Source organism: Cebus imitator, unplaced genomic scaffold (assembly GCF_001604975.1).
Source record: "Cebus imitator isolate Cc_AM_T3 unplaced genomic scaffold, Cebus_imitator-1.0 Scaffold261, whole genome shotgun sequence".
In the NCBI taxonomy this organism is placed as follows: domain Eukaryota; kingdom Metazoa; phylum Chordata; class Mammalia; order Primates; family Cebidae; genus Cebus; species Cebus imitator.
Genome location: NW_016107576.1, coordinates 5,159,417 through 5,182,214, shown reverse-complemented (window position 1 = coordinate 5,182,214; position 22,798 = coordinate 5,159,417). Strand labels below are relative to the sequence as shown.

Sequence of the window (22,798 nt, the reverse complement as noted above, 5' to 3'; positions counted from 1 at the left end):
TTACAAACAGTCTGGGAGAGAAGAAAGCTGTATGTGTGTGTGCGTGTGTGTGTGTGTGCATGCCACACACGCACATGTTTAGGGACACACCATATCCCCATGCACATTCGACTGGTGTCCTTGTCTGGCTTGCCAAACGTTCAGGGACCTTCCATTCTCCGAAGGATTCCCATTCCAAACAACACTAAGTAAAGGAACAGGCATATAGCATAGATTGGAGATGGTGCAGCGTTGGCACAGCCCTTCTGCCATGGTGAACAGGTATCTGGGAAAGATGACAGTCCAAATCCTGTCCTTTTTGGAGTTTATCATTTATTTGGATTTTGTGGTTGGTGCTTTGCGTTTATTATTATCTTAACAAAGAGAGGGAGAGTGTGCAGTTCGCAGAACTGGGCACTGGTACAGCTGCTCTCCAAGATGGCTCCCTGCCTGAGCCGGGGCTGTCCTTCTTTGCAAGGCACTCTCTTGTCCCACTCTGCGTGGATCCTCGGCTCCCAGGCACTCTGGCCAGGAGCAAGGGGTGCCTGCAAGGTGCAGGGGGGAGCCTCTAAGTGCAGATGGTTCTCTGGAGGCCCCAAGAGCTCCTGGGTATGTCTGGAGGTGTCCTTGGTCTTGAAAGAGAGTGTTGACTTGAAAAAGCAGGGCAGATTGGAGGAGCAGCTGCCCTCCTTGTGGATGGCATCCGTTGGTGGCTGTGTAAAGAGGCGTTCCGGACTGCCTCCCATTACCATTTCATTACGCGACAGCAGACCCATCCACAGATCCATACGCTGCCTCTTGGATGGGGTTTCCGAACACAGCAGGACACTGTGGAGAGCGCTTACCTCCTCTCCTGCCTGCTGGAAACCCAGCTCCCTGCCATGTGACGCTTTCTGAGCTGTGGCCGCAGGCTCTCCCCGGGTATCCCAGCTGATGGGTGCCCGCAGAGAATGACTGGGCCGCTGGAGTGCTGTGCAAGGTGCCAGTAGCTGTAACATTTTCCAGAAGGGTCTCTGGAGAGAATGTGTCAGGAAAACACCCAGCTAAAGCATGTTTTCTCACCCAGGTACCCCTGGGAATTGGAATCTTGCTTGGTGGGTCCCAGGGGTGGGACACCACCCACTTCACAATGGTGGCCAGCCATGAAAAATGGTGACCGCCTAAATGAAGCTGGCTTTTCTTATCTGGATCTGACTCACCAGCATTTTAATGATGAGAGAAGTGAGATAAGCAGGTCCTATACAGACAGGGAAGGTGAGAGGGTCTTTGGCCCTATCCGCTGATTCCACGATGGGTGATTATCTTCCCCATGGCAGTGTGGTGGAAGGGCTTGGGGACCAGATGCCTGTCCTGACTCCATCATGGCTAAGCAAAGAATCCCATCCTCATGAGGCCCCTATCTCTTCATAGATAAAAGGACAATATTGCTTGTGAAAAAATGATGATTCCCCATATTCTTCAAGTAAGAAACTCCTTCCTTCCTTTCTGGGGATTTATCATCTTTATGTTTAAAGAGAAAAGTCCACAGGGTGGAAGCAGAAAAAGCTACTCTTTCTCTCTGTTTAAACCCATTTTGTGACACTGAATTTCCCCCACCTATTTTGGGTGAAATCTAGATGAGGTCCCACAACGCTTTTGGTCACATTGGAATAACGCAGGTCTTTATGTGCCTTTAAGTCATAGAAGAGCCTCACATGGAAGCATGTGTTCCAATGTCTTACTCCTAACTCCAAGCTCCGTTTAGAGTGGAATCATCTTCTGGAGCTGGCTTCAGCCTGCTGCAGGCCTGGGGATGGTGGCAGCCCATGGCTTCCCTGGTCCCCAGCCTCGTGTTTTCCCTTCTCCTATGCTTTCTGGCCATCCTGGATTTGAACAGGGCCTGCAGAAGGTGTCAGGGCTGGAAACACGGTCATGACAGTTGTTTTTCTCCTGGGCTGGATGTTTTCTGGACTTCTTGGGAGCTCTCCCACATCTCCAGGATTCTGTCACCTACAGTTTGGGCATGTGGCCTCTGGCTGGCTGCTGGCTGCGAGCCCTTCAGCAGTGAATATCCAGTCTCTTCCAGTTGAGCTGTTTCATCCTTTTAGGCAGCCTCGTGGGCAAGGTCCTTGACAGTACTTTTATGCAGAGGGTCCTTCCACAATGACCCACATCTGGACCTTGGGAAATACACTTCATGTCTTCCAACAAACTGAAACTGGAACCTTTCCCCATACAGACCTCCTCTCAACCCACCGTAGGAACAACCTCTAGCCTTTCCACTTTTGCGTAGCTGGGCTTCATGTCCCACTGACACCAAGGGACGTGGAGGAGGTTCTCTTTGCGGGTCCATCAACTGGGATTGAAGTGAAGGAAGCAACCTCTGTCCATTCCGCATGGAAGGAGGGCTGGTGAGAACATCACACCCACCAACTCCTTCCAAAGAATTCCTCTATTTTGCAACTCTCTGCCTTTTCAAATTCAATCCTTCTATAGCTTCAAATTGGGTCTTTGCATGAGGTTGAAGATACTTCTTGACCAGTCCTGGTTCTCAGTTTGGATAAAGCAAGCACTCATCCTTTTTGATTTGTGGTCAGACTTTTGGAGTTTCCATCCAGAGTAAGAAAAACACATATTTTAGCATCCTGCCACTCTTGACAATCAGGTAGCTCTTCTTCCAATCCAAATCCAATTCTTTTTCTAGCAGATCAGTTCTCTTTTCTCTTTTGAGATACTTGGTGAGAGCAGAGTTTATTAGTTTTGCACTTACCATAGCCCTTCTGGTACATAAAAATTGATTTAGCTAGTTGCTTCTCACCTTGCTTTTCTGAGAAAGACTGTGTCCTTTTTTTTATTGCAAGAGTTAGACAAAGGCAGCAAGGTATTTTGAGGGTTTTTTGCAAGGCTGGTGTTATGTAGACAAAATAGATTGACTCCGTACTTTGCCTTTTGCTCTGCTCTTGGATGTTTGCGACATCAGAGCACAATCTAAACATCCTTGTGGCTTCCTCACGGACCACCCAGAAGTAGTCTATGCAAACCCTAAGAACTCTTTCCTGAATGTTCCAGTCTGCATTGGACAACCTGGTATCAGCTTCAGGTCTGTTGTGTTGACACTACTTCTGGTCTCTGGGGAATACTAATGTCAATCTTAATGAAAAGCCAGAAAACCAGGGGTCCTTCTGAACCCCAACCTCTGTTCCATTTGTGCGTAACTCTTCTATCGGTCATGAGGACTTGAGGGTCTTAACATCTCACACTGCTGTATTAGTCTGTTCTAGAATTGCTATAAATACCTGAGACTGGGTAATTCACAAATGAAAGAGGTTTAATTGGCTCATAGTCCTGTAGGCCGTACAGGAAGTATGATGCTGGCATCTGCTCAGCTTCTGGGGAGGCCTCAGGAAACTGACAATCGTGGTGGAAGGTGAAGTGGGAGCCAGCACTTCCCATGGCCCGAACGGAGGAAGAGTGAGAGGCAGGAGGTACTATATGCTTTCAAACAACCAGATCTCAAGAGAACTCACTCACTATCACAAGAACATCACCAAGGGGCATACTGCTAAAAACCATTCATGACACATCTTCCCCTTGATCCAGTCACTTCCCACCAGGCCCCACCTCCAACATTTTACAACTCTCTACCTCAGATTTGGGGGGGGATACGGATCGAAACCATATCAACTGTTTAGTCCTCTGACTCACTGGAGAGAATGCGTCTGGGCTTCTGAAGGCATTTAAGGTAGTCATGGGCCAGATTAGCACAAGAGCAAAACTTCATATATCTTTGCAGTCAAGAACAGGACACACTGCAGTACTAAGCAAATGGGATCATCTTCCAATTTACTCTTTCTTGAAGTGCTTCAAAACTATCTAAATTTCAGATAGTGTACTCTTAGTTTCACAATTTTCAGTTGACTTATTTTAGAGATTCCAATTTTCTACCTAAACTCCTTGTCATCTATTTTCTTTTTTTCTTTTTTCTTTTTTTCTTTTTTTTTTGAGATGGAGTTTCGCTCTTGTTACCGAGGCTGGAGTACAATGGCACGATCTCGGCTCACCGCAACCTCTGCCTCCTGGGTTCAGGCAATTCTCCTGCCTCAGCCTCCTGAGTAGCTGGGATTACAGGCACACGCCACCATGCCCAGCTGATTTTTTGTATTTTTAGTAGAGATGGGGTTTCACCATGTTGACCAGGATGGTCTCGATCTCTTAACCTCGTGATCCACCCGCCTTGGCCTCCCAAAGTGCTGGGATTACAGGCGTGAGCCACCGCGCCCGGCCTATTTTTTAAAATATATCAGGTATCGTTATTCTAAAGTCTGTAACTCTAGAGCTCAATATTTGGATCTTCCGTGGCCTGATTACATTCGCTGTTGCCTGATTTTCTGTCTTTGTTTTTTACTCATTTGGTCTTATTTCTGGGTGTACCTGGTAATTTTTATCAAATGTCAGACATGGTGTGAACATATTTTGGAGATACTCTTTGGCTCTATATGAGAACTGCCAAACAGGAATATAACCTAAACCACACATGTCACTTAAATTTTGTAGTAGCAACGTGAAATAAGCAAGAATTACTAGTTAATTATTTTAATAATATGTTTTGTTGTATTTAATCTGGTATACCCAAAGGACTATTATTTGAACAGGTAACCAATATAAAGAGTATTAATTGGACATTTTACACATCTTTTTTTGTACTAAGTCTTGGAAATCCAAGTATTTTACCCTCACAGCACTTCTTAATTCTGACAAAGCCACATCACAAGTGCCCAGTGCCACATGTGGCCCTCAGCTGCCCTGCTGGACAGCACAGCATTAGATGGTGTTATCTTCCTCTAGGGAGGATTTACTTTTGCTCCCAGTAGGCCACTGGACTTTGGGCAGATCACCTTAAGTCAATCAGAAATTGAGCAGATTTTAATAATTTATTTCTTTTTTATTTTTATTTATTTATTTTTGAGAAGGCCTCTCACCCTGTCATCCAGACTGGAGTGCAATGGCGTGATCTCCGCTCGCTGCAACCTCCATCTCCCAGGTTCAAACGATTCTTCTGCCTCAGCTTCCCGAGTAGCTGGGATTACAGGCACCTGCTACCATGCCTAGCTAATTTTTGTATTTTTAGTAGAGACAGGGTTTTAGCATGTTGGCCAGGCTGGTCTTGAACTCCTGACTTCGTAATTTGCCTGCTTCAGCCTCCCAAACTGCTGGGATTACAGGCATGAGCCACCATGTCCAGACTTAAGGATTTATTTCTTACCTGTTCTTATGACTAACTGTACCCCTTTAGGGGTAACAGATGAATGTGTGGGTTGCTTACCAGGAATCTTCTGCCTTACCTTATCTTCTTGGTCCCTTGGACTACCGAAGTCTCTGCTTTGCTTCTTAGCATCTCGTTGGCTGCCATTTGTAAGTTCACAACTATCTCAAGGGGAAAAGCAAAGTCAAAAGCATTCTGTGCTCCTTCCTTTTCAGAATCTTGACCTGTCAAGTCCTGGCTCCTTTGATAACTCTATTATACCTTAAAGTTATTTATATACACACATACTGGCCAGGTGCTGTGGCTCATGCCTGTAATCCCAGCACTTTGGGAGACCAAGGCGGGCAGATCACCTGAGGTCGGGAGTTTGAAACCAGCCTGGCCTACGTGGTGAAACCCCATCCCTACCAAAAAATACAAAAATTTGCTGGCTGTGATGGCACGTGCCTGTAGTCCCAGCTACTTGAGAGAGTGAGGTGGGAGGATCGCTTGAATCTGGGAGGCGGAGGTTGCAGTGAGCCAAGGTGACGCCACTGCACTCCAGCCTGGGCGACAGAGTGAGATCCTGTCTCAAGAAAAAAAAAAAAATTGTTTATATACACGCATACATACACCACTATTTTTTTCATGAAGCTTTTCTGGTTGTGCTCAATAAAACAGTTGATTTGGTACAAGCCCTTTTACCATAGCCAGAAGTACAAGTAAAATAACGTCTTAAATAACTAAAACCAGATTTTCCTCTTCTGTTTGGCAATCAGCACTGTTTCAGCCTTTGAGAGAAAACTTACTTCTTTACTTCTGACTCAGCACACCAAATCTCTGGGGAAGAAGATTATCTCTCCAGTTCTAAGGACTGGCAAATTGAGGCAGCATAAGATTGTGCCTCAGAAGAGTCAAGGCCAAGATCGTCGGGGCTTCTCACTGCACAGTCCTACCAGCCTGCATGGCAGGGAGGTTGGCTGACCTGGTATTGGCACTGGTAGCTCCAGAATAGCCCTCTGTGCAGGCACAGACACTCCTTAGAGGAACATGAAGAAATGGTAGCAGTGACCATCATTCCGGGCAAGCTTACGGTTTCAGAGATCAGAGGCATATTCAACGGACACTCATTTCTTTTCTTTTTTTTCTTTCTTTCTTTTTTTTTTTTTTGAGACAGAGTCTCACTCTGTTGCCAGGTGCCAGGCTGGAGTGCAGTGGTGCGATCTCGGCTCACTGCAACCTCTGCCTCCTGAGTTCAAGCGATTCTCCTGCCTCAGCCTCCCAAGTAGCTGGGATTATAGGCGTGGGCCACCACATGCAGCTAATTTTTTTGTTTGTTTTTTAGTAGAGACAGGGTTTCACCATGTTGTCCAGGATGGTCTCGATCTCCTGACCTCATGATCCGCCCGCCTCAGCCTCCCATAGTGCTGGGATTACAGGTGTGAGCCACCGCGCCTGGCCAGGACACTCATTCCTTATGTAGCGTTTACTAAGATGTTGTCTTATACCAAACTCTGGGCTAGGGCCTTGTGTCAGCAGCAAAAAGCCATCATTCACAGCCCTGCTGTCAGGGAGCGCATCTCCTGGGGCACATCCTGGTTTGGTATGAGGGTCGTATCTGGGACGTAGACACAGAATGCTGCGGACACATACGACCCCACGCAGCTGTACTCATTTCCCCTTGCCCGTCTCTAGTTCAGCTTTAGTATCACTTGGTTATCTCCAGATCAGCAGCTAAGAACTTATAATGTTTCAAATATAAAATATTTAAATTAAAAATTTTTATCATGTTAGTGAGATAAAATCGTTAGCATTAATAGAAATTTAACTTTTTCACAGAAAAATGGAAGTTAATTGAAGCTTACTTTTTTTTTTTTTTTTTTTTTTTTTTTTGAGACGGAGTTTCGCTCTTGTTACCCAGGCTGGAGTGCAATGGCGCGATCTCGGCTCACCGCAACCTCTGCCTCCTGGGTTCAGGCAATTCTCCTGCCTCAGCCTCCTGAGTAGCTGGGATTACAGGCACGCGCCACCATGCCCAGCTGATTTTTTGTATTTTTAATAGAGACGGGGTTTCACCATGTTGACCAGGATAGTCTCGATCTCTTGACCTCGTGATCCACCCGCCTCGGCCTCCCAAAGTGCTGGGATTACAGGCTTGAGCCACCGCACCCGGCCGAAGCTTACTTTTAATTCACTACATTTAACCCTGTCTGTTTTGCATTTCAAAAAAGAAATCAACTTGTGTTTTCTTGAAAGAAAAGCAAATTCTACTTTTTTTCTGTTCTGATTATTTAAAGAATAGGAGAAAAACACTGCTAGGCACTCCTTTCTGCATGAAGATTGCTAGAGTTTTAGTTTTTTTCCTTTCATCTTTCTTCCTTGCCTAGCTTTTATGAAATTGTACTCTTACTGTGTCATATGATTTCAGCATGTCATATACATGTAATATATGTGTGTAGTATGAAAGCTTTTCTCATGTTATTAAAACGCATATGTATAAATGTATGGCTACATTTATTGAGGGAAATAAAATTTCATTATATAGTTATTTGCCCTATTGTTGAATATGTCAACTGTTTCCCATGTTTTTATTATTACAAATATAATACAGGGAATGTCTTTGAACATAAAGGCAACTCCTCTTTTTCTCCCTTCACCCTGGTGCTTTACGGTATTTCTGTAGGGAAGACTACCAGAAATGAAATTACTGCATCAAAGCCATGGGATATTTATATCCTCTTTCACTTAGTTTTAAGCCTCAAATTTACTCCTCCTATGGGAAATCACTTCCCACCAAATCTCAAGTCCAAGACAGGCATTGAGTGGCTTCTCTTGGTCAAGATCTAATGCCTGTCCCAAGATGAGGAGACCTAGCGGGCGGCAGTGAGGTGGGGCAGGTCTTCGGAAGTGTGGGAGGGGTTGGTTGTGAATGGAAAAGTGGACCTGATTTCAAAGCCAAGGATAATAGTACAAGCTAAAGGAAAGCCTATTCAATGAGATCGGTAATGCACTTGCAGGAAAACCTTTGGAGAAAAACAGCAAAGTTTGCAGGACCACCTCCCTCTGCAATGGGGGCCGTTGCTAATATGCATGGGTGTTGGATTTTTGGCAACTGATTCCTATTTTAGATGCATTGTGAGCTGAATCCTATTTTAGATTGACTCACGTAAGGAACCCCGTGGTGACTCTATAAATCAGAAAGTTCGTTTGCATTGCAAATTGCCCTTTTCTAAGTAATCTTCAGCTCCTTAATTTTACAAATTGTATATTGGAAATCTTTTATTTCTGTATATTGGCTGTTGCAAAGTACACTTGGAGGACACTTGGGGCCCATTCAGCAGTGGAGTTTGGGGGTCTTGTTGCAGGCATGTTCTTCTAGTCAATCCTTTCCTGGGGGTTGGTAGTCTGTCCTCCATCTCTGGTGGACAGCTGATGGCATTTGCCTTCCAGGTTAAGCCCCAGTGATAAAGTCACTGCCAGGACCCTCAAATTGAAGGAGGAATGGACCCCAAAAGCTTCAGGGGAGACTGAAATGTGTTGGCTGATGAGAAGGTAGGTCAGGGAAACTCGGAAAACTCGAGGCATGTTAGCCTTGGGCTCTCATTACAGAGAGGAGGCTGAAGTTTCAGAGGGAAATTCTGATCATCAGAAATGCCTGCAGGAGGTCCTCGACTCTCGCAACATATTAGATCCCACTGAGAAAGGAGAGACTGTTGTGCTGCAGACCATTGTCCAGATGGGTTTCAGGAGATGATGCAAAGGCTTTGTCTGAGGGTGAGATGGATGAGTCAGTCAGTGCCTTCTTTGAGTGGATCAGATATCAATAGCCTTGGATCTCTCTGTCCTGAGTACCTGAGTGAAAGAGGCTGTGTAGGGTGTGACAGCCCAGCTCCCTAAGGGACACAACTGAGGTGTGTGACTGACAATGGCCTCAGCACTGGGGCTTTCTCTTATCCATTTATGTCAACCGCAAAAAGCCATGGAGCTGGGCCTTAGAAATCTAACATTGCTCAAAAGTCATATCTTAAGTCATGACCTTTCTCGACGTATTTATAATGACAGATTGGATTTCATAAGTAAAGTGAGCTTTGCATAAATTAATAAAATATTTCACTGGGTGGCACCATGTCCCAAGTTATTGGTTATCCTGTGGTGGGGGCCTGGCCCATGCTTCTCCTCTTGCTGGGTTCATGAATCTAACCTTTCCACTGGGGCTGTGTCCTTTATCCCAGCCTTGGCTGCTGAAAACTGTGCTAAAATGTCACTGAACTTTGCAAGTTACTGAATTTGCTGGGGTATTACTTAAACCTCCAAACCTCATTGGAGGTGGATGTGGGAGAAACACTCCAAGACCCACACTTGACTTGGGAAGATTTGGAAAGAATCCCATGACGTCACGTCTCTGCTGGGGCTTGGAGGAAAATTGATACGGGCATCAGTAATCATTTAACAATCAACTTGTCCTAAACTTTTATACCATTTATGCAGTGTTTAATTTACATTGATTTCTTCATTTTCCATGTAGTAATTAATTTTGTCTTACTGACAGATGATTCTCAATGACTGATTTCAAGACACATTCCGGACAGGTACTTTTTAACCCTTCGTTTTGCTTTAAAGAGCCTTATTCTACCCTGGGGTTCTGCCAGCTATCACAAAGCAATTTCTGGAGGGGGGATTTTGAGGGACCAATGTGTGTGGAAGCAGGGAGGTGGGAGGGAAGTTTTCACGTACATTGTATGTTAACTTAGGGTAGCTTTGGGTGGAAGATTGGGAGTTGGGTTGGGGAGGGGGGTGCTTAAATCTCCCCCAATTAACCCTTTGCTCCCCTTAGTTATTATTGCTTTAGTCCATGCTTGAGTGAACTCCAGGATAGTGGAAAAATTTTCTTTGCTTTAGAAGACAAAGTAGAAATTCCCAGATTCAATTTGAATCAAAAATTGGGGGGAAGTGATGGAATGAACCAAATTGAAAGACAAGCATTTTTTGTTATTGATTTCACTTTTCGATCCTTGTCACACGTGTTATAAATGTCATCTCCGAAGGTGAGAGCTTCAGAGACAAGTGTTTAAAATGGCAGCGGAGCTGCAGATACCAAGTGAGCCCTGTGGTTTAACTTCACTTGTTCGAGAAGTGCTTGTCCACTTCAGTTGTCCCTGGGAGAGGCTGGAAGAATGATCTCCAGTCAAAATAGAGTGGGGTGCATTTTGGTTTGCTATGCTTAACTCTTTCTCTTCTTACATATGTTTAAAAATTTCCTTCTGCCTTTCATTCTTACTTTGTAATCTCTAAGTATGAATTCATAACTATTTGGTTTAAGGTATGTACATCTCCATAGTTAAAATTATAAAAATGGGGAGAAAGCTTACAGTGGACATTTTTTTAAAAAAAAAAAAACTTTTTTTGGGGGAAATCAATGCCTTGGTGCCTTAGCATCTCAAGAGATGACTTTTGGGGAAATACTCCTGTTATTATTAATGAGGAGGGCATGTATCCTTCATTTTGCAACTTTTCATCCTCAATGACCTTTTAAATATGGAAACTGTTGAAGTCACATTTTAATATTAATGAATAGTGTAAAAGGTAAATGAAGTTCAAATTATTCTAATACTTGCATGTTAGGATCCGTGTCTATACCCATATCTCCTCCATTGGCTTGTCATAACTTTATAAGTGGCAAAGGGATTTGACTGTCAAGTCCCACAGATGAGAGGGTTGTTTGCTAGTGGTGGCAGCCCACTTACGGGACAGCACCGCCCGGCAGCAGGAAGCTTCCCATTTAGACACGTACGTCCTCATGCTTTCCGTCATTATTCTGACCTAGACATTCACCAAGAATGAAGACACATTCATTTGGCGAGCAACACGTCTGCATTTTTGGAAAGTCCTCCATGCCTTTGCCCAGCCTGGCCTTTTGCTGGGCCAGCTTTGGGTTGGAGCCCTGAGGACGGCAGGTCACAGATCGAAGCACCATCTTTTGCATCTGTAGCTCCGTCTCCCAGTGCGAGAGTTGGGCCCCTTTGGGGATTTCTGCCATTATTTTTTCAGAGAAGGTATTCAGCTGTGGTTTGGCTTGTCGCAACAAAGGTCTTTTTGTGTCTCACGGTTCCTCTCCCCTCTGCCTCTTCTTTCATCCCAGTGGCATCTATTATTACCGTAATGTGACTAAGGGGGCCTTTCCCCCATCATGTGCCTCCCCAACTGTCCTGGTGGAAAATAGTATGTTCTCCTACGCTTTACATCCGTCATTGCCACCTAAACACAGCAGAGCAGCCTCTAGGGAAAGAAGCATGAACCCATGCACACATGTTCACGACTGTGTGTACACGTGTCTGGGAACATGAATGCATACAATGTGTGTTTAGGCAGGAGTGCATCTTTGCAAGGCATGAAGGTGTGCTTACGAATGTCCCTGTGTGATGTGTGAATGTGTGCATGTGCAGGTGCGTGCGTGCTTCTGCGTGAAGTTGTCGGCGCGTACGTGTGGATGTGTGACTTTGCTGATCAGTGGGCACGGATGTTGTTCACGCACTGTCCAGACCGCAGCGCTTTAGCTCCTTCTAGGCATTTTCTCCTTCTTCATTTGTGTTAATTATTCAAATGCCAATTAGTGGCTCTGCCCTCCTTTTGGTCACGGTCTCGTTGTATGTGAGGGACAGTCATGTATTCATCAGATTTCAATAAACCCTTTCCAGCTTTACTGTCCTTGTATCAACTGCTGCCTGCCCTCCGACGTTACACCTGCAGGAGAATTCCACCACGTTTGGGCGCATTTCCGAAGCAGGGCTATTGATAGTCTATGTTTAAAAAAATTAATTAAAAAAACTCAGATCTCGGGAAATTCCAGCAGTCTCCTTTTTTTAATCCTAATCTCTTCATAGTAATGCTCACAAGTACCCCTCGTCCAGACAATTCTTCATTCATTCTCCACCCCCCACCACACTCACACCCAAACTCCCCACCGCTGGAGATTAGTCCTTTGTGAGTCAGTGCACAAAAGCTTTCTTAAAGTCCCAGTAAATTATACCCCTGGTTTCCCTCTTGAATTCCTTTTTGTTACTTTTTCAAAATATTCTATTAGTTTTGTTACGTATGATCTCCCTTTTGTGAATCCATGCTGAATATCTTTAATTAAATCATAACTTTCCCTATTTTGTCCCTGATTAGCGTTTCCAATATCTTCCCCACTGCTCAAGTCAAGCTTACTGGTGTTTAATTTCATTGATCTCCCTTAGAGTCGTTATTAAATATAGGTGTTGCATAAGGGCTCTTGGCCACTGGTGCTTCTCCTGTTTCCCAGAGTGTTTTTAAAAGGTATTTGCCAATCATTCCCCTGTTTCCTCGCCTCCTCTTCCACAAATTCTAAGATGGTTCCCATCTGTTCCCGGAGTTATCAGTCTTCAGACACTCTAATTTCTTTCTCACCTGTTCTGCTACGAGGATGATTTCCTTCGGAAGTATTTTCCTTTCCCTGGGAAACGCTTGTCTGTTGCTGGCATCTGCTTTCGTCTTCCCTTTATGGACATGAAAGCAAATAATTTATTTTTCATTTTCTTTAGAAGTTGTCATTCCTTCTTCCAATCAACCATGTTCTATGCCTCCTTCTGTTGTTTAAAAAGGTGTTATAAACCCAGTTCCAGCACCTCCTTGCTAAGCCCCCAATTTGGAAGCGGTGTTTCCTTTCCAAAGGGTTGACAGCATCACCAATGTTTAATTTGGGGCAGGGAGTGCTGACCCTTTGCTAGGGAAACCGTGCTGGACGTCCCCAGCTGTTCTACAGCAAGTAGCATGAAGGCTCCCTGACAACCAGTGCAAGAGGGGCCTGGCTCCTGCTCCAGGTTCCAGGGAGTTGTAAAGTTTCCCACGTGTTGCTTTGGAAGTCTCTCTTCTGAAGTCATTTTCAGCTGGGAAGTCAGCCTTCGCTTTTCTTCTGCGCAGTGCCTCTGATTTTCCTTGCACCTGAGGGATGCGTCGGTTCTCCTGTGGCTCACCCCGCTCGGGCTCATCCTCAAATGCAATTTGCTTCTTTTTCCACCTGTGTTCCCAGGACACAGACTAAAAAGGGCTGACCTGAGCAGAAGACACACACCCACCGGCTTTCAGATGCTCTTAGCTGCAGGCTCCCCCGTCAAGGGGGTGGGCCCACAAGAAGCAGTTCCTAGCCCCTGACCTGCCGCCCCGTGGAAGCCTTCTCAGATACGCTGTTCCTCTCAGCTTGACCTCATTTCCTTTTCCAGTACAACCCAGATCTGCATGCTGAGGCATCACTCTCAGGTTGTAAATTCTACACCAAATCAAAAGGCCAAATCCTTCCTAGAAACCCGCAGGCGTTCACACCAAGGAGCCTGGCCCGGATGGCTGTCTCAGGGCCCCTGGGCAGGGGGGCAGCAGAGGTGCGAGCCCCAGCTCCTCCAGTATGAGCTACTGGCCTTCTGCAGGAGAGCAGCTTCCCCGATCAAGTGGCAGAAACGACATCAGCCCACATTTCCACAAAGTATGAGTCACAAATAGTCCCTTTGACATTGTTTCACATCACAAGGCAAGCGGGCTATGTTACTCCCCGTCCCTCGTCCCTGACACAGGAGTGCCTAAAATTTGCACACACACGAGGATTTGAAATTTTAAAAGCTCAATACAGGTAGTAAATACACATGCTCCAAGCAGTTTTTAAAAAGTGTATTTAATGGGGTCAACTAGCATGTTACTTCGGGGAAAAATAAAGATCGTTTAAACTGATTCTTTCAGTTCACGTTTTTGAAAACCGATTGCCTGGTGCAGACCTAGTTCATAACACCATCCAGACATGCCAGTGATCAGTGGGTGGGCCCAGGGTTCCCTCTGAACTTTGGGGGTTTCTTCTTCAGCACTGACCACCGTTTCTCCACTGAAAGAGTCTATCATCCCTTCACTTCAGGGCAATGGGGCAGGACGGCTGGGGTCCTGATTCCATAGTTAACCAAGATCAACCCCGGGTCTTGAGCTACCTCACTGTGTGCCCGACAGCTGCCCCAGACAGGGAAGACAGTCCTCTGTCAGCCTCTGAGCAATGCTTCAGAAGCAATTTATAGATGGACTCGGTGAGCAAAAAGTAAGAGTCACAGGTGCTTCATAATAATTACTTGCACATTTCCAGAATCGGACATTCTGTCATTTAATAGACCTAAAACTAAAAAGCTTTTGTCTGTGAAAGGTGACCAATAGAAACCGGGTTTGGATTATATGATATCCCATAACTTAATCATATGGCTCTTAAGAGGGGGACGTACACAGCTGTGTCTCACTAATATGCATGCAATATGTGTAAACTGATACACTTTAATTCTAAACTTGTTTTTAGCAGGAAGAAGAAAGCATTTAGATGAGGAACATTAAGATTCAATATTAACCATTTTTTCCCCTTTGGGCAAAATTATTCATCACTTGATATTTATTAAAGCAGCATTTAGCCTTTTTTTTTCCTATTGCGAGATGCATCCTGCTACCAATTTTCCAAACATCCTCAAAGTTATGTGGCAAAGTGAAAAAGACACGGGAGCAGCCAGTAGCCTCTTTGGGGTCATGGGAAAACAATAGACTTGAAAGATACACGCTTGTTCTTTTGAAGCCCAAAAGTCATCCTAACCCCTAGGACCTAGTGACAGGGGCAAAGTTGGAGTAATTAATTCAGAAGGGGCTGACTGGTTTTCCACCTCTCCTATTGCACGTATTTGATTTGCCCATCCTCTCTGACGTTTTAATTGTTAGTTTATACTGGTTTAATCTGAAATGTTTAAGTATATTTGCTTTGACAATCTTAACTAAAAAAAAAAAAAAAAACTAAGACAAAGGAATTGTAGATTAGAGACTTTATTTTCAGGGCAAAATGATACGGGTAAGTGAACATCAACTGACCAGAAATTATTTGCTTCTGTCTGTTAGACACGTAATGGAGTCATTTAACTAGTCAAATTAGGAGCTGCAGAAATGCACCATGCTTCATTACTGAGTTCGAATGGGCACCATTTTACATTTACGTCAAAAATTATCTCATAGCAAATTAATGTTTTCATTGTGCGGAAAGGCTGAAGCTATGCAGTGTTAGCGGCACCTAGAGGCCATCGCGAAAATACTTCAAAGGGATGATCAGCAAACAAGGACAAAATGATCAATAGATTAGTGGTAATGGTGAGAGCCCTGACCCTGTTTGAAAGTAAGAACATAGTCATTGAATGAAATTGGCTGTCTTGGTGACCATAGGAAGCTCTGAGGATCCATGACGGTTTTCCTAAACTTGGCCTAGTTCTAAATGTGCCGAAAGAGCCCCAAAGATTTTTCTCTCCTTACTGTTACTCTTTAAGTCCTAAAAATATCTGTTTTTTTTTTTTTTCCATAATTTGAATTTGCTTTTTCTTTTACTTGTGGGCATACATTATATCAGAATCTCATATTTTAGCTGATGAGCATTTCTGTAAATAAGCAAGGAGAGATTTTTCCTCCCACATTGTAAATTGGCATCCTTGGAATCTTTCTTTTGTCATTGGTAAAAACTTGCCGTTTGTAGAAAAAGGCAATGCATGACACTATTTTGCCTTACCAAATACTGAACTGGGTAAATCCAAACAGATTAGCCAGGTTGGTGGTTGTCCCAAGAACGTCAGTCTCTGTTCAGTTCAGCGAGAAATCATTTGAAATAAAATAGCAAAGCCCTCCCCAATAAAAATATGTGTTAAAATGATCTGCAAGCCGTCAGTGACTCTGGGACGTTGGAGGATACTGTCAGAGCAGAAGCAAAGGAGAGAATGGAAGCATATAAATAGCATCGAGAACTCGAGAATATTTCAAGACAATATTGATGTCTAAAATATATGTGAATGACTGCATAATGATCGAGGCAGACATAATTCAAAGTACAGTCAGAATCTGGCCTACAACTCGGAGCTTTAAATTCTCCAAAAGACATCTGTTTGCTGAGAAAGCCTCACCAACAGCTGCTCCACATAAAGGGGAGAACCCGGGATAAGGTCGGGAGTTGGCAGGTAGGGGAGCCTCACAGGGGTCAGGTGCGGTGCTGGAGGGTGAGTGCCCACCTTCACTCCACAGGTACTGGAAACAGGGCTGCTTTGGATGAAGGTGAGTGAGGTGCCTGCATTTCCTAGAACCAGGTAGCAAATGATGCCTGTGTGTTTCATCAGAAAGCTCCCCAAGTTTTCAGCATCTCCAAAGGCCTAGTTGGGCGCTGCGCCTCTGGGATGCTGACAAGAGGATTTGATGTTGCCTCTGTGGGCCTTAACTTTGTTTACCCAGCTGCTATTCTTCTGATACTTAACTCCGTCACCTTGCAGAAAGCAAGTGGGGCGGGAGGAAGGGAAGCTCCAGGTGTAACTTTTCAGAGCAAAATATAATGCTGTGATCTATTTTTTTTAAAGAGAATAAGCAAGAGGAAATTGAATAGCACCCATTTCACGCTTAACTGTGGTTCACAAATGATGGTCCATAATTAAAATCCCGTCTGCAAACCTCTTCTGCAGACCCCAAAAGAAAACTTCCTCAGAATGTTACCAACTCTCCAGTTTCTGTAAAGATGCCGTATTTTCAGATTTCAAAGAGAGGATCTCCTTTTGAAAATAAAGAATTGTTGGGTATCCTATGAGCCTGCTAAGTACAGCATTTTAAACCCACGCTGTGTTGAAAAATTCAAGAATTTTGCAGCGACCTTAAGGTTACAGATAGGATAATGAAAAATGGGGAGATGAGGGCAGCGTCTAAAGGAAAGTCTCTTTTGTTCTAACAGAAGCTTTGTGTGTGTGTGTGGCTTATGCGAGTTGGTTCAATAGAATGTCTTTGAAACACAAACAAAAATGTTAAGAGCTGGTTACAAGTACTCTGGTCTTCTTTTCTCCTTAAAATGCAGGAAGAATTTTACCTCTTCTCATGAATCTTGTCTGCTGAAATGTCTCGGTCTTCATGTTATGTTTACCAAGGCCAGGACGGAGGATCTGATAATTTATAACCGTTCCTATTGGGTTTTATGTAATAACTTTGGAACTCATATAAAGTAATGATCCACAAACTCTTTTAATGTTCATTATAAAATATGAAATATTTCTCAGAACCATTGCAATTATGTGACCAGACATAACTGTTTCACACATGAGTAAATACAGGGAGGTTTAACATAACTTTATTATCTTCCTGTCTTTTCTTTTCATTGATGTGATAATACTGTTTTAATATTTTTCTAAAGAAAAGTTAAGTAATTTTAGAATCTCTACTGAGGCCCGCTTTATTGGCTTTTGTAATAGAACTCTCAAATCTAATTGTATTTATGCTCAGACTGACACCACTAAATGTCGTGAGTGGAAGGGAAGGGCCCCCAAAGCTGTGTATTCTGTAATTATCGATAGATGTGTCTCTGCTGACGAGGCCTGGGGATCTGGGGAGAGTCGGGGAAGTGAAGCTGAGATGGCAGCACACATTTCCACCATCATCCTGAGACGCCGAGAGGTGCTTTTCTGAGGAGTGAATGAGCCCCGTCGTTCCATATGACTCACAGGAAACTTTTCCCCCTTTGCCGTGTGTGCCGTGTCTGGCTCTCCTGGGTCTGGAGTCAGTAGCAGGCAACTTCTACTTTCATAGAAGGCTGATCTCCAAAGGGAGTTTTCCCGGCTTCCTGTCCTAGTGATTTGAGCCGAGTGGCATCATTCTGGTTCCTTGATCTTCACCTGGGGCATGGGCTCGGGGTGGTCTCTGGTGGCTGTAAAGTCTCCTGCAGTGATGCCAAGAGGGATTATTCTGGAAACCCACTTCTACCTCCCCGTGTGGGCAGTGGAAGTGGTGCCAGCAAGGCAGGGAACCAGTGACAACGCTGGATGCATCTCTCCCGGGACTGAATGGCAACTATTTTTAGCCTAGTAAGTTTGGGTGGAAAAGATTGAACACGAGGGAAGCTGCCGTTATGTGCGCATTTGCGGGTCCTGCGGAAGAGAGAGGTTTCATCAGGCTCAACTCTTTTATCTTCCTTGGTCCGAGACAAGTGTTTCTCAAAGTCTCATGTGCAAACAGGTCACTATGGATCTTGCTATGATGCTGATTTTGACTCAGTAGTTCTGGGGAGGACCCCCTACTCTGCCCTTCAGCCCCGGGGTCATGGCCATGTTGCCGGTCCAGGGACCGCACGTCAGCTCTGGATGTAGCATCTGCCTTCTCACTGCACCTCCGCTTTTGGGAGCAAAGCTGGCATAGGGCGTGGAGGACGAGGTGGGGCTCTCTGAGAGGCCCATGAGGACAATGAAGAACTTGAAGAGTGGCCTGATGGCTGCAGCCAGATTACCATTGTGCTTTGTTCGGCTTGTGTGACACTATACTTCTGCTTTCAATTGCTTGCATACAGTCTAAAAAGAAAAGATTTTTTAAATTTACAAATCCAGGTTTTTGGGTTCTCTTGACAAAGGACAATGTCCGGGACAAGGAACGGAAGAGAGGTGGGAGCAGCTCCCTTATGGAGGCATGGCTCTTCCCTTCTCCACCAAGGGGTCCCGCCCAGCCTGCCTTGCTCATTACACAACAGTCTGCAGACAGCACAGTTAGACCCCAGGGAAAGAGGGCCGATGCCCTGACATACACAGGGCATTTGCAATGGTAGAGGCTGCATGCCCTCCTGGGGCCGTTGTCTGGAGTTGGCAGCAATGAAGAATGCTTGCCCCATCAGAACCCAGGATTCTCCCGGGTGCTTTAGCTCTGCCTTCCGGCAAGTGCCGTCTTCCTCTTTGAGGAGCTGTTCCTCAGCTCTCTAGTTCTTACAAGCAAGCCACTGGAGAGGGTACAATTCCCAGCTAATTAAAGGTCTTGAGATCCTCCCCTCCGTGTCGCCGAAGCTCCTTTGAAACAAGCAGGCTGCATGAGAAGGCTCCCCGGCTGCTACCTGGCAGCAGGTGTGAGCCAAGGGCTGGTGCCCAGGCTGCGTGGGGCCCAGTGGGGAGGGAGCCTGGCCTTCACCTAGGCACATCCAACAGGTGTGGCTGCTGGGCATAGAAATCACCCAGTTCCTAGGTGGGCAATATTGGGGATTGTCATGAAATCTGGAATGTTCATTAGTACGTGCAATCATCTGATCATCTTCTTACTTGGCTCTCTTCACTCCCCACCACACCCATATTCACCTTAGCCCTGATCCCTCCCGGAAATCAGTGGGTTGTGTTGGAGTCAGATGTGGCAAAACACAGCCTAAGTCAACAGTCATTGTTCCTAAAGCAAAGAAACTGTGGAATGCTTGTGTCCAAAGGTTTCTCCATGACTGCCACTGATTGAGTGATGAAATTAAGGTGAAACTAAAAAGACCTTTCTGCTTCCCTGGGCAGTTGCCATCTAGTTCATTTAGCTGGGAGAATGCTGTCGTCATGGGTCTCAGTGCCATTTGGGGCACTGAGGTATGGCTTTTTTCTGCATGAAGCCCAGCAGCCCAGTGCCCCTGAAGGCTGGTGGCTTGGGTAAATTTGGCAGCTGGCTTTGAGGCAGGCTCTGCTGAGCTCCACACTTCAGCTGTGTCTGCCGCCCACCCCCCACACCCCCTGTGCTGGGCAAAGTCACTATGCTTAGAGCATTGACTTTCCTTATCCCCAGGTAACATTCAGGGCTAACTTTTCAGAAATTTTTACTTCTGAATGCTGGTTAAAGGCAGGATCTTCTGCTGCCAAGTTTCTCATGCTGTCACCTGCACAGGGAACAAGTGAGGAGTGGCCTGAGGCACCTGGCTGTGCTCCTGCACCTAAACACTCCGTTTTAGGGACTTCAGCATGGGGTACATCTAGGGAGTTAGGAGAGCTCACAGGACACTCACATTGACAGCTCTCAGCATTTGGTTGCTGGTTAAATAAATCTCACGAGTTAAAATTTCCACTTGCTCTTCCTTTTCCAAGATAAAGCAAAACCAGCACATAATGAGTCTCATAGAGTCTTGCAGTGACACTGCATGAGCTTCCTGCTCTCTTCCTCATCTTCTCAGAGAGCTTTGTTCGTTTCTGTTTGGGAAAATGAATAAGAGAATCTACTACACATTGCATTCAGAGAAAATGGTACGTGGGTACCCAATTGTAGCCACATGCAAGAGGAACGCCCTACTGAGAATCTGGCATGCTGATAGGTACAGGGAGCTGGAAGTTACTGAATGGGGAGGGGCTGGAGAAACTGAGGGAGGGTGAATTCAGCCCTCCCCTGAAAGGAGTTTGCTGTCAACTCAGGGAAACAGAGCTAACCCATGCAAGCCGCATTGCTACCCAAGACATGGTGGGAAGAGAGTGACGCTGGGGAGTTGGATAGAATTCAGCAAAGATGGTGAGGGCTTGGCTAACATCTATGGTTTTACAGATTTATCCAAGGAGGAATCTAGCAATGATCTCCTTTTGTTCTTTAGTGTCCTTTCCTCTGATCAGTTAAAAATTCCACGTTCATGTTGACGTGGTGGCTCATGCTGGTAATCCCAGTGGTTTGGGAGGCTGAGGTGTGTGGATCTCTTGAGCCCAGGAATTCAAGACTAGCCTGGACAACATCATGAGACCCTGTCTCTACAGAAAATGTAAAAATTAGCTGTGCGTGGTGGTGCACACATGTAGTTCTAGCTACTTGGGATGCGGCAGTCAGAGGATCACTTGAGCCCAGGAGTTTGAGGCTGCAGTGAGCTGGGATTGCACCACTGCACTCCAGCCTTGGCGATAGAGCAAGACCCTGTTTAAAAAAAAACCACTTTCACTGATGTCTGCAAGTATTTGAAAGGGCTCAAAAATAAGACAAGTTTTTGCCTCCACAGCAAGATGGCATTCTAGAGTCCTGGAGATCCTCCGCTTGGTTCCTCTCCGGTGCTGCTGTAGGTGTTACTCAAAGGAACGACTGCATGCTTTTCTTAACTGCGGACTACTTAGAATAAAACAGCTGCATTTTATATGATGAATTTAATTCTTTTCTAATGAATTTTATCAGAATGCTTTTTGGAGCACACATTGGAATATGGCAGAGCTGGACTATTTTCTAGCATAAGAAAATAAATTAACTTAGGATTGTGAAATCACATTAAAACAATATGAAAACTCTGGCATGCTTTTGGTTATCCCCTGGGTTGGAGCACACTGTGCCGTCTCTACCCTGCTGGAAGCGCGCTGTCACTGTCTCCCCGTGCCCTGTGCAACAGCGCTCACGGAATTGTTGGCTGTCAATATCGTTGTGTGTACAACCCAGGCAGTGAGGTTAGTTCCTCTACAGCACACTCTCCAGAGAGTCAAAGGATGTCATTCCCGTCTCGGCAGGGACACGATCATACATCTGCTCTCTGGTCTGTGACACCTCACTGTCTGCTTTGGCTATGTCCCTGGGCAGCAATGCCTGTCATCATTTTACGAGGCACAACAGAAGAAAGCCTGGTTCACCCCTGACACTGCGGGACGTGCAAGGCCACCAAGGCAGTGTCATTAGGTGCCCCTGGATGTGGAGGGCCTCATTCTGATGTTTCTGCTCTGCCTGGGGTCAGCCCGAACCATGGAGATGGCAGGGGAGATTCGAGGGCTGGGCGGATGGCCTGATTGGAAATGGAGAGGCTGCTTTGAAGGCCTTTCTTTCCTTTAGTTTTCTCCTTCACAAAGCCTCCTTCTGGAGGTATTTCACAGACAGTCACATCTTGCCCTTTTGCAGGGGCACTGGAAAGAATCAGCAGGGTAAACATTTCATCCAAAACCACACAGATGCTGGTGGTGCTGGCATCAAAAGTGCAGAGAGAAAATACTCAAAGCATGTCCCTCTGTTCTCCCAGCGGTGTGTCTTTGCCGCATAGGGTCCAGCGTAGCCAGCTGGACCCTCCAATCCAGGAGCGCCTTGGAAAGTCAGAGGCATCCAACAGATTGGGGGAGAGCTCTGGAGAGGATGCTGCTGGAACGTGATGTCACATAAGTCACCGAAAATGCCTCAGCTTCAGTCTTCTCTATGTAATGACTATGAAAATAGAATCTACCTCAGAGAGTTAAGCACTCCACAGAATTGGAGAGTCCACAGGCAACAAGGCTCCAGGGAGGTCACTGAGAAAGCAGCAATGTCCAAGAGGCAGCCATCGGCAGACTCTGTGCTGAAGCCACCTCTCGTGTGGCAGCTGGGAGACTGCCCTCTCTTGGTACCCCCGCCACTCCTCCTCCGACGTCTTGACTCTCTCTCCCCTCTTTGCTATTCCGGGGCTCACTGGGGCTCAGCCCCACTTCTCTTTTGTTCCCCCTGCACTCTCTTCCTGGAGGTCTCACCCTTCCTTGCAGATATCATGCTTCTCTTCTGCTGATGATTCAAACGGGTGCTTACAGCTCTCTTGTCTTCCCCAGAATTTCTTCTCTGATGTTCTCTTTGATTTCTCCACTCTGACATCTCACCACCTCAAACCTTGCAGTTATCATTAATTTCTCCTCTCCCTCCAGTCCACCAGAAAGACCTGTTAATTCTGTCTCAAGAAGAAATCCTGAATCCTCCTTTCCTTCCGTCTGCACCCTGGGGAACAGCCGTCATCTCTTACCTGGACTGTGCTGAACTGATCTATCAGAACTTAGCCAAATCTTTTTACACCCTTCAGCTAGAAGGAACTTCTGGAAGTGTAAG

General features: G+C 45.5%; 1 protein-coding gene across 8 annotated transcripts in view; it reads left to right on the top strand.

Annotated features, from left to right (window-relative positions):
• ZNF536 (zinc finger protein 536) overlaps positions 1 to 22,798 on the top strand; it is a 485,174-nt gene that overhangs the window by 406,635 nt on the left and 55,741 nt on the right. For 2 of the 8 annotated variants that reach the window (XM_037728306.1, XM_037728305.1), the window contains one exon: positions 9,750 to 9,789. The exons of the other annotated variants lie outside the window; for them this stretch is intronic. In XM_037728306.1, the coding sequence (XP_037584234.1) occupies positions 9,750 to 9,763 (14 nt within the window). In that variant the 3' untranslated portion in view covers positions 9,764 to 9,789. The remainder of the gene's footprint in view (positions 1 to 9,749; positions 9,790 to 22,798) is intronic. 8 annotated transcript variants of the gene reach the window in all.